We start from the raw sequence: 12,270 nt of genomic DNA on the forward strand, positions 1-12,270 counted from the left end.
CACCGCAACCTCCGCCTCCTGGGTTCAGGCAATTCTCCTGCCTCAGCCTCCTGAGTAGCTGGGATTACAGGCACGTGCCACCATGCCCAGCTAATTTTTTATCTTTTTAGTAGAGACGGGGTTTCACCATGTTGACCAGGATGGTCTCGATCTCTTGACCTCATGATCCACCCACCTTGGCCTAAATAGAGATGAGTTCTCATTGTGTTGCCCTGGTTGGTCTCCAGCTCCTGGGTTTGAGCAACCCTCTACCCTCAGCCTCTTGAGTAGCTGGGACTATAATTGTGAGCCACTGCACTGGGCCAGATTTTAATATTTTTTGGCTTGTTTTAAATTACAAAAGACATTTTCATTGTGAAATTAAACTCTGTGGAAATATGTAAAACATGTATTCTTCCTCCACTCAACCATTTGGATCTGCTTAAAAGACAATTAAAAATTTGCTAAGTAAATTTGGCCAATGAATGAAAAGATATTATTTTAATTGGAAATTATAATAATTTTTTAGGACTGCCATAACAGAATACTGTGGAGTCAGCGGCTTACCACAACAAAAATTCATTCTCTCTTGGTTCTGGAGGGTCGCAGTGCAAAATCAAGGTATTGGTAGGATCATGATTCCACTGAACGCTCTAAGAGAGAACCTGCTCCATGCCTTTCTCTTAGCTTCTGATGTCAGCAGTCCTTGGTGTTCCTATGTTTGTCTCCATGATCACACAGAGTTTTCCTTGTGTGTCTGTCTGCAACACCTTTCCTCTGTACACATATCATTTCTTCTGATAGGACACCAGTCTTACAGGGTTAAGGACTCACACTACTCCAGTATGACTTTATCTTAACTTACATCTCAATTACATCTGCACGGACGCTATTTCCAAGTAAAGTCACATTCATATGTACCAGGGGTTAGAGCTTCAACATATATTTTTGGGGGATACAACTGAAACTATAAAAAAGATCATTTGTATTTACCTTTCTAATAATTGTTAACAGTTTCTTTTGCAAGATAGTGGCCATGATTTCCCACTTAAAGCTCACTGAATATGAAATGTACTTTTAAACAAGTTTTGCTCAAAGTCCCAATAAATAACCAAATGTTTTTCCTTCTCATTAGTTTGACTTTGGAAAAATATCAAAATCTTATTCCTTAAAGTGTTTGTGAAACATTAAACAGCTCAAACCAGGTTTGGGTCAAAATGATTTTTCTAGCTCATTTTTCCTACTAGCGTGTGCGGACACCTTAGTGTTACTCCATGTCACCTCTAACTTTCTACCTACAGAAATCGGCTCACTCAGGCACTGACACACTCAATCACTCCTTTGTTTTCATGAGTGCCCACAACCTCCCAGCACTGTGTTGGGTGAACAGGCTGCACAGATATGATTAAGATACAGGTTTGGCTTTCAAAGAGATATGAGTATGTAGATGAGAGTAAAATAAATTATTTTCAAAGTGTAGAATTGTGTAAATGTGGAATAGAGATATGTCTCCTAAATCATTTCGTTAAGCACGAAGAAGAGAGCTCAGCTCTGCACAAATGGGTTGTGAACCTGGGATTCAGGAAAAACTTGCTTTCTTCTTCTTGCCATTGCCTGGAAGATGACTATCCATAAGGCAAATCAGAATTACTATCTTGCTTAAAACGTTTCAATGACATCGATCAGCAAATGAGAAATACTGTTCTAGCTTTTCACTACCTTGGAAAAATCTTCTAATTTGTCTCACGTATACATTTTTTAATTTTTTCAAAGTATCTGACAATATATGTCCATGAAGCAAATTTTTAACTTTGTAGTTGAGTCCAAAGTTAGAAATTAAGTCAGAGTTAGAATTTGCTTCATGTGAATTGAGTAAATAAATATAAAATGGGTTTGAATAGGGAAGATTAAATGCAAAAAATTGACACTCAGGACAATTATAAATTCATTCATATATTCAATCAAATTCCAAACAAGACATAATTGACTATGGGGATAATGAACTTAAAAGATTCTAGAGTTTTAACTTGAACAAATAATGATCTCAGTAATTCCATTAGTCAATTCTTGCATCGCTATAAAGAAACACCTGAGATTGGGTGATTTATCAAGAAAAGAGGTTTCCTTGGCTCACAGTTCTGCAGGCTGTACAGGAAGCATGATGCTGGCCTCTGCTAGGATTCTCAAGAGGTGAGGCCTCAGGAAACTTACAATCATGGCAGAAGGCTTAAAAGGGAGCCAGGCTTCTAACATGGCGAGAGCACAATGAGCAAGGTGTGGGGGAGGTACTACACACTTTTAGATAACCAGACCTTGCAGAACTCTATCACGAGTACAACAGCAAGGGGATGGTGCTAAACCATTAATGAAGGATTCACCTCTGCGATCTAATCACCTCCCACCAGACCCCACCTCCAATTCTGGGGATTACAATTCAAAAGGAGGTTTGGTAGGGACACAAATCAGTAATACAAGAAAAAGTGAAAGCAGAGAAATGAAAATACATCAGCCATAGCAGTTATTAAAACATTTTATTAAGCTACCGTAATTCAAATATTTTAATCCTTATGAAAGAATAGGCTAGAATAGACCATTTAGAAACTAGCCTTAGTATGCATGATAATTTATTATGTGATAAAGGAGGCATGGTTTATTTTTATTTATTTATTTATTTCTGAGACAGAGTCTCACTGTGTTGCCAGGCGCCAGGCTGCAGTGCAGTGGCGTGATCTCGGCTCACTGCAACCTCTACCTCTCTGCTTCAAGCAATTCTCCTGACTCAGCCTCCCGAGTAGCTGGGACTACAGGCACACACCACCACACCCAGCTAATTTTTGTATTTTTAGTAGAGACGAGGTTTTACCATGTTGACCAGGATGGTCTCCATCTCTTGACCTCGTGATCCCCCCGCCTCAGCCTCCCAAAGTGCTGAGATTACAGGCATGAGCCACCACACCTGGCCCAGAGGCATGGTTTATTAGCAGGAAAAGATTGAATTGGTTAATCAGTGTTAATAGGACCATTAGAAAGCTACATGGAAAACAAGTCAATTTAAATACCCACTTACTCACCACCCAATAAACAAGAAAATAATTTGAGATGGAATTAAATCCAAAAATCGGAAGCAGGATTTCACTTCCACACAGGCAGGATTTCATCACCACAAAAACTCTTTAATGCTACCCACTTACAGTCACACCCATAAAAGAAATCATACAGATTGTGACCTTTTGAGATTGGCTTTTTTTCCCATGCAGCCTAACGCTTTTGAGACGCACTCAAGTCCTTGTGTCTGTCAGTCGTTTGTTCCTCTTTGCTGTCCAGCAGAACCAGCTGTAAGGATGAGCCACAGACTGCCAAATCGTTCATCTATTCATGGACCTACTGTTGTTTCCGATGTTTGGAAAAGCGATTTTCTTTTTCCTTTTTGTGGGTTAATTGACATTTTTTTGAATTCCACTTTAATTCACCTGTAGTGTTTTTGAGTGTACCTCTTTGTATAGCTTTTTTGCTATTTAATAAATGCTATGGAGAATAGATACATATTCAAGAAGGGAATATAATATTGATAAAGAACAAAAGAAAAGATAGAGTTATAAATGCCGTAAATTTATTCAACATACAAATTTTATATATTTCCAATGATCTTCCCTTCTTTCTCTTACTGTCCTCTCTCGGTAAGTCTGTTCTTCATTTCTGAAGAAGTTCATCTGATGAAGTCCATAAGTTCCTGTTTTCAAGCATTTCCTTGTTGAGATTCTAAATAGTAAAAGAAAAGGGAGAAATATAAGGGAAATTCTGTGACCTATTTAAGAATAATTCTTTATATTTCAGTTATAAATATTTGAACTTAGTAACTTTTAATGATAGGGATGTTCTCCATTTTTTTTCATATTTAAAAATAGAGAGGCAAAGATTTCATGGCAAATTCTGTGTCAAAGATGAACACTGTCAATCAGCCTAAAGGAAGGTCTTATAGATCACACCTTTCATGCTGTGCTATATGCATAATTACAGTGACAAATTTCTTGACTTTAACTAGTGTACACTTAGAAATATCCTAGAAAGGCTATCAGTGATGAATATATCACCACCAGGTATAGAATGGAAACTACATATTAGATAATTTAGTTCTTATATGTGGCAAATTCTTGGATTCATCTTCAAACAAGTCACCCAAGACACCGGTAATTCTATTTAACTTGCGGGTTTTTTTTTTTTTTTTCTGAGAAATTCTATAATACATTTGAAATATGGTACATCAGGGGATTTTAGGATTTGGAAAGAATACATTCATCACAAGAAGCAGCCGTATGCAGAGAACTGAGATGCTTATTTATTTTGAAGTCGGGATTAGACTTTACTGTTTAACTGAAATGCTTATTTAGTTTCTTTCAATTGGAGTTAGATTGAACCACTTATACTTTACCAGCACTGCAAGGGGCATTGTATTCTTCAAAGGTGAATTCATCTGAAACACAGAAATTATTGGACAGAAACAGTGAAAACAGTCAGGCATAAGCACCTAAGATGTGAATTGTAAATAAACTGTGTAAGCTAAGAAAGAAAGTAGAAAGCCTCACTATAGAGCCGATAAAAATGACTTCTCTATTAAGCTGTTTGGGTTTGGTGGGAGGAAACTAAAGGAAATCTGGCTTGGGAACAGAATTGAGAGGCCGGATACCCAGGTGGTGCACCTGAGTGTAGTTACAGGACTGTGTAGATGCTGCCTTTTCACAGCTGCGTTCTTCTCATTGGAATTGCACCTTCCTCTCTGAACCTTTCCTTAATCAAAGAAGAAGAGTTTTAGCACTACCATCGTGCTACAATGCTGGTAATTTTCTAACTCAAAGCCATGAGCAAATGAAAGTATTTCCTGATATATTACAAAGTTCCCCAAATGCTGTGAGCCGAATCGAAGCACAAGTCAAAACCAGATTAAATTTTAGATGTCACGTCACACATCAGCACTGAGACGTTTGTTCAGTTACTGTACTGTTCTTGTCCCTCTGGAATAATTCAGCGCAGGACAAACAACTTTATAGGGAAATTTAGATAGAATGGACCTCTCATTGCCTTATGGTCAATGTATAAGAATGACTCTAAGACTTGTTTGCAGCGGACGTGAGATGTTAATATACAAGAACATGATTATCCAGTGCCCACAAACTCACTTTTTTCCTCAGTGAAAGATTGTGAAGTTTTGCGTTAGTTAAAGTAATCCTTTACTAGATTTACTAGTTAGTTAAGGGAATCCTCTACTAGGTAATTCTTTACAGTGAAAGATTGTGAAGTTTTGTGTTAGTTAAGGTAATCCTTTACTAAATTTACTAGTTAGTTAAGGTAATCCTCTACTAGGTAATTCTTTACAGTGAAAGATTGTGAAGTTTTGCATTAGTTAAGGTAATCCTTTACTAGTTTAGTAGTTTGTTTGTTTGTTTTTCATTTCAAAGCTCAGCATGTCTGAATCTCACTCACCTGTCTCATAATAATCATAGGCTTTTACTACAGCTGGTTTTAAATTCTTTACTTGGATATCTTGTTCCACCAAGAAGGAAAAATGCCGGTTTTGATTGGTTAGCTGGAGAGACAGGAAAACCATTGGAATCAAAGATTAACTTAGTATCTAATTACTGTCCTCTCTTCATAAGAAATTATCAAACCCTGTAGTTATGCTATACATCTGCACCAAAACCTATGAAAAGAAAGCAGAATTCTGTGACCTGCATAACATATTCAATGATAGATTTAAAAAAGGACAAAAGAGACAATTTTGTGGACAGCCAAATGTAATAAATCAAGCCTGCTGACAGTCCAAGCTTCATTTCTTTTTACAGCCACTTTGTCCTCTCTCACCTGTGTATGTGAACGGCACTATTTGGATCTGTTATGGTTTGTTAGAACCTCTAGTTGTTATTCCAGATCTAGCAGAGTCACGGAACGTCTTACCTTTTCAAAGTAGATGAGGACGTGGTTGGTGCTCACTTCAGTCCTCTGGATCTGGGGCTGTGTCTGGAGCTGTTGATCAAGACGATAAGTCAGAAATATGGAATGAGAAAATTTCATACCGGCAGCAGTTTTCAGGTATTTACGATCTACACAGCTTCTCGGAGCATCCAGACGGATAATTTTGATTTCTTCAAGAATAGTAATGATAATAACAATAGTAATACTTATCGATCTTTAATTTTCTATATTTGCTATAAGTATATATGCAGATGCATATGTGATATATACATGCATGTATACACACATATATCCTTTCCTCTTCTTATATATATCTGGAAAATAATTCAATACCATTCCACATAACTAGGTGTCTTGGGCCTGTTGGAACATTATTTATCGTGTTTCTGACTTATGCCCTATACTTGACACCATGTAACCAAGACACCCTATTAAAATGATAGAGATGCCTACTAGAGAAGCAATTTTGAGGGAAAACACCTCTTGAAAAGTCCATCAATAAAGTCAAATTGACAACGATAAATGCCAGCATTTATCATGACTTTACTATTTGCAAGGGATCCAGGGATTACCTGTTTAACTGATTGTTTTATAGGAATGAAGCCTGATACCATCTTCACATCAACAATGACCATGTTGGAGCTGGGTCGGTCCCCAGTATAACTATAAAATCAAAGCATAGGAATGAAGGAGTCAAACAAAAGTTTTTGGGATTCATTCAAGGCAAACTCTCCCTTTGCCTTTTATTTCTAACACTAAGTTACTACGTCTGCTGTATCTGTTTCTGTTATGGTTGTTTGGAAAAACCATCACTTTAAGCTCACACTTGTCAGATATTGTAATATCATATTCTTAACGTGAAGACTTTTCCAGAAAATTTTCTTGTTAATAAACACTGCAAGAATTCCATATTCATTATGTGTGGCTTTGGATAGTGGAGTTTCCCCACATAAGAAAATCAATTTCTCCATATTCTGTTAGGTTGGTGCAAGAGGTCTGGTCATGATCTAGGAGTTACCTAATGTTGATGTGAATCTGGAACTTTCTGCGAGCATCCACTCCATCACAATTCGTGGGGAGAGTATTAACCTGCAGAGCGAAGGGTTCTTTCTCTTTTTCCTTAGGTAGGATGTTATATCTCAGGGATGTCTAAAACAAATGAAAAAAATCCTTCATTTTTTGCACTCAAATTGTCTCATAATCTGTTCCAGATGATTCATGCCTTCCCTTAACACACATTTCTTTTTCTTGTTCTGAAGTTCAAATGTAGCTCTTGAGACTTTCTCTCCCATTTGCAGCATATCCTAAGTCCCAGGGTCTCACCTGGAGGTACACACATCCTGACCCTGACACGGTTGTGGTGTACTGCCCTGGAACCTTTGGCAGCTGGACCTTCTGCAGCAGCAGGCAGTTGGTGTCATCCACTTGGAAGTCTTTAGAGAAGGTGTCTGAAGATTTGACAGTAACCAAAGCTGCTTTCTCACTGTTGGTGAAAGTTGCTCTTCCATATTCGGAGAGGGCTTGAAGAGCCACCACTGTGTCCTGAAAAAATAATGGGTATAGAAATCACAGGAGAGGAAAGTAACAAACTCACACTGGATGTAAACCACAACAACATTATTGTTTTTCAGAATTATTTAGTCATAAACACAGTCGACTAACTCTATTTCAATTCAGTTCAATCTGGTTAGTAATGACAAACTATTCTAGGTACTTTGAAGGTAAATTTATACAAAGTTTCACCATTCAGCTAGTTTACAATATACATATGGAGATAAGACTCAGATATTTGACACAAGCCCAGGCTATTTCAATAATTTATAAATTTATGTAACAATATTTGTTATAAAAGTTCAGAAAAGAGAGAAGAAAACACGGGTTAGAACAGTAAGAGAAGACTGAAGAAGGTGAGAAATAGGATTATCTCTGAATAATGAGCAGGGTTTCTGTAGACAGAAGAGAGGCATCAGGGTGGGGAACGCTCTATGTGAAGTCATGCAAACTGCAGTGAGCCAGTTCTGGAACAACCAAAGGCATCTACCTCATTAGGTTGGTGCACTCGTGTTTACTGGGGAGAGAAAATATTTTGGATAAAACACTAGATAATTTTAGGCTTTGGGTGAAAAAGAAGATTTATTTTCTAAGGGAAGTAACCCCTTGAAGACATTGCTTTGTGAAGACAAACCTACCTGTGTGGCTGGGGGTCCACTAGAGAGTTAGGAGAGAATATAGAGAGGACAGAGCAGTAACCCGTTTCTAAGATAGTAAGGCTGAAACTTGTCTGCCAGTGGAGGGATGGAGAAGGTGTGAATTAGAAATACGGAGTATTCCACTATTCAACTCCTAGGAGATGGCTGTGTCTTCATACTTGTTAATACATTTTTGTTTCCTTCTAGAGTCTCGCCACAGACCTGAGTGGAGGAGAAGCCCCCATGGGGGTTTTGCTGCTTGGTAATCCACTTCACAATACGTGATGCCACAGACAGGTCCGCTGGAGACGGGGCAGGCTGGACAGTAACATAGGCAAGGAGCACATAAGATGCCGTCTCCACTTCCACAGAGGGAGCCCGGAATTGAGAATGGAGTGTCTCAGCTTCTCGAAGTTTCCCAGGATGTTGCCAGTGGATTGAATCCTCTTTGACATGGAAACGGGTAGAAATTTGAGCTTAAAGAATGGTTTCAAAATCTAATCCATGAGTGATGATTATAATTACAGCTCACCTAATAAATTGACCTTTCGTTTTAACGAAGGGAAAGCATTAAACAAAATGAAAGCATTAGTCACCATCAAATAAATCTTTGTCAAGAAAGTAAAGTTGCAGAGAATAACATTGAGCCTGAGTGTCTGTTACATGTGTGTGATTAGAAGCTGGGGCTGTATAGAGTCTATGCTGTGTGGATTACTCAAATGATCCATGTTATCCAGTCTTAGGTCAATGATAATGATTCTCACTGTCACTAAAGTAAGGTAGCATGACAGGCATGAGCTCAGTAGAGGGACCCTCCCTTCTGGTCCCTGGTGGTTGTTAGGAGTAAACTTGGCAGGAGCAGGTCTCACCTTCTTTCACAGCCTCTCTGTGTAATGATTCAAGCAGCTCTCTTCGCTTGACCTGGTTTCCTGCTAGGGCAAAGGCGTAGGCCAATAATGCTTTGGTATAGACGAGACTTCCCTGGGCCTCTGAGGCGGATCTCCAGGCCGTTTCAAGGCAGAATAGGGCCCTACTGACACTTTGGCTCTATGGAGAAGATGAAAGGCTATTGTAAAATAACAGAACCAGGTGAATGAGCTTCCCCAGGCTAACTGTAGATCAAAAACCCTAATGTGCCTGTGTAACCTCACAGTTCTGACCAGAGAGGAGTTTCCTCTGCTGCTTCCGAAAGGATCTGGTCCTTTACATTCCAGTGAAATATGCCAAAATTAAATTCCACAAAAATCACAATTAATTTCCCTCAGGGATCCATCATACCACAATTTTGTTCTTTACACGTGTGAAGGTAGTACAGGGGAGGGTGTGAACATAGCGTGGCAGGCAGTCTCATCTCCAGCAGAGCAATGGTGATGTAGGCAGAGAGTGTCACCTCATCGTCCACCCCACCCTGTAGGCATCAGAGGCAGAGAGACTCAAACACTTCAACAGTCATGAGGCAGCACCTGCTAAAACTTCCTTTCCCTTTGACATCTTCACTAGATGGTTTTGTGTCTTGTGCTAGAATGTTGATTTTCTCCTCTTCCTCCCCTACCCTAAAATTCTTGAGTTGATTTTCTGCTCTTCCTCCTCTACCCTAAAATTCTTACTTTTTTTTTTTTTTGAAACAGAGACTCACTCTGTCGCCAGGCACCAGGCTAGACTGCAGTGGCACGATCCTGGCTCACTGCAGCCTCCGCCTCCTGGGTTCAAGCAATTCTCCTGCCTCAGCCTCCCGAGTAGCTGAGACTACAGGTGCACGCCACCATGCCCAGCTAATTTTTGTATTTTTAGTAGAGACGGGTTTCACCATGTTGGCCAGGATAGTCTCGATCTCTTGACCTCGTGATCTGCCCGCCTCAGCCTCCCAAAGTGCTGGGATTACAGGCTTGAACCACCATGCCGGGCCCTCACTTTTTATAATGTGTTTGGCTTTGGAGTTTTTGTGAACACCATTTTCATTTAATGTAAAACTGCTAAGGTACTGCTAGATTTCAGGAGATTTAGAGTCCACCATTCTTCCTGAAATCTATGTCACTAAGACTGGAGGACTCAATTCAGACATCATTTCCTCCCACATATCATTATCTTCAGGGACCAGAACAGAAATAGAAAAGGCATCACCATAATAGCGTTATTCAGCAGTGATCCAGAGCGTTGGAAACAGCCATTTTCCTTTTGTCTCTCTGAGAGCCACTTGAAGGCATCCCTGAAGTCTAAGTCATCCACAAAGATGTACGATCGGGCTTGAGCAAAGGACTTGAGCACAAATGCAGTGAGCCTGTCAGCAAAACAGAGACGCAGACGTGAGGACCACCTCACTTCCACAGCTGACCTTGTCTACTGCCTCCAGACATTGTTCTTCACAATTAAGCAGAGAAGATCACTGGGAGGAATTGATGGGGAAATAGTATCTAAGAGCTGAACATACTCTAGTCCAACAAACATCTCAATATCTTTATTACCTCTCAACTTTATTGGTTTCTCTGAGTTGATTCTTTTTAAATTATTTGTTATGAAACATTTGTTGGAGCCTCCAGGCCTCCCCACCATCAAAACTGCATTTCCAGAATGACTTGTTCTGATTTTCCTGCATCACAGCCTCCTTCTGTCCTCTCCCTTCTCTCCTTCTTTAATGCAGAGTGTGGAAGCCTCTTCCTCTGTCATTTTATAGAATGACATTTCTGCCTTGTATTTCCATTGAGAAGATCCTTATTTCACCACTGGCAGCTGTGTTATCACAGCAGGTAAGCTTTCAGAGATGTCATGGTGAGATTACCCAACAGGAATGATACATACAGCACATGTGTTATTTAAAGACTAACAATTTTCCACAAAAACCCCAGATATTAGAGAGTAGCTATTTCTAGAATCCTGGAATGTCACGGATCTAGAGAGAGCATAGGGAAAGAAGAAACTCACCAAGTGTTTCCTTCACTTCTACCATCATGTTCCCCAAAGGTGCTGTAGGAACCATCTATGTGCCTATAATTCAATTGCCTTTGGTACCCTGAAGAGGAAGCGTTCACAGATTTATCAAAATGGCAAAGACATTGGAGGATTGTTAAGCTTTTTTTCTCAGTGCTGTTAGGAATAACAGAGTAACTAATATTTAATTAAAATTTCTCCCAACCCCCAATCACAGGCTTGATGATACTATTGAATTTTCTACTTGTATATTGGGACATTGTATTGAAATTCACAACAATGATTATCAAATCTTAATGAAAGAGATGTTGATTTTAGTTCACCATGAAATGTTTAAGAGATTAAGGGTCTTCCTTTTGAGGTAATCTCTCACCACTGATGAGGTAGTTGATGGCTTTGGCCTTGATCTCCTCTGTCAGCTGTCGTGTTGTACTCAGATAGTTCAGAACATAAATGTTGGGAACAAAAAGGACCATATTCTGCTCTCCACAACCATAGGGCATCTGGAGAAGGTTCTGAAGGTTTTGTACCACAGAGCCTAGTATATCACCTATGGAGTAAAAGTTGTAAAGAAATCAGAGATGGTTGGTATTGGGCTAGGGAAACAGATTGTTAGCTGACTGAGAGGCCAAATGACCTGTATAGGGAAGGACGAGAAGACTCTAAAAAGTGAAAAAAACAAGAAATATGGAGGAAAACAAAAGGTGAGAAAATAAAGTAGATGGTTCAAGGATGGAGAAAGCAGGGAAGAGACTGAATGGTAGGTGATCTGTCTTTTCTCATGCTCCACATGCCTGGTAAAACTCAACCACAACCATTTTCAAGTTGACTAGGAAGCATTACCACCTAGTAAAGTGCTTGAAGATCAGGGCCCAGAGAGGTGACCCTTTCCTTTTAGAGTAATCAAGGCATAACATGTAGAACAATATCTATTCAACCCCCTTTCCAACCGTAACATAGTATAACCCCTAACTTAGTGCTTTCTCTCAATTCAGTGCCTCTTGTCAGAGACCTCATTAATCATGGTTGGTGAGGCCCATGCACTAGAATTATAGAGCTAGAAAGCTGCTTCCCTTGGGCTGAAAGACTCACCCAAAACTGAGTATGTTGCCCTGGGAGATCCTTCAACCACATCTGAAGGAACATTCAGTGACACATTTTCAGATACTCCAGTATCTAATGAAAGAACACAAACACATGTAAAGGAGGG

At 39.5% G+C, this 12,270-nt stretch overlaps 1 protein-coding gene across 1 annotated transcript in view; it reads right to left on the bottom strand.

The window, feature by feature from the left end:
• Nucleotides 1–3,594: 3,594 nt before the first annotated feature.
• LOC108291821 (pregnancy zone protein-like) overlaps nt 3,595–12,270 on the bottom strand; it is a 14,089-nt gene continuing 5,413 nt past the window's right edge. Inside the window, exons 6-19 of the mRNA XM_037732747.1 lie at nt 12,153–12,236; nt 11,434–11,610; nt 11,055–11,142; nt 10,257–10,413; nt 9,470–9,543; nt 9,005–9,180; nt 8,358–8,581; nt 7,270–7,488; nt 6,965–7,095; nt 6,519–6,609; nt 5,929–5,997; nt 5,458–5,560; nt 4,409–4,450; nt 3,595–3,738 (exon numbers count right to left, since the gene is read on the bottom strand). Of these exons, the coding sequence (XP_037588675.1) occupies nt 3,716–3,738; nt 4,409–4,450; nt 5,458–5,560; nt 5,929–5,997; nt 6,519–6,609; nt 6,965–7,095; nt 7,270–7,488; nt 8,358–8,581; nt 9,005–9,180; nt 9,470–9,543; nt 10,257–10,413; nt 11,055–11,142; nt 11,434–11,610; nt 12,153–12,236 (1,658 nt within the window). The 3' untranslated portion in view covers nt 3,595–3,715. The remainder of the gene's footprint in view (nt 3,739–4,408; nt 4,451–5,457; nt 5,561–5,928; nt 5,998–6,518; nt 6,610–6,964; nt 7,096–7,269; nt 7,489–8,357; nt 8,582–9,004; nt 9,181–9,469; nt 9,544–10,256; nt 10,414–11,054; nt 11,143–11,433; nt 11,611–12,152; nt 12,237–12,270) is intronic.

The sequence above is a fragment of the Cebus imitator genome, unplaced genomic scaffold, assembly GCF_001604975.1.
Source record: "Cebus imitator isolate Cc_AM_T3 unplaced genomic scaffold, Cebus_imitator-1.0 Scaffold469, whole genome shotgun sequence".
Taxonomy (NCBI): Eukaryota; Metazoa; Chordata; class Mammalia; order Primates; family Cebidae; genus Cebus; species Cebus imitator.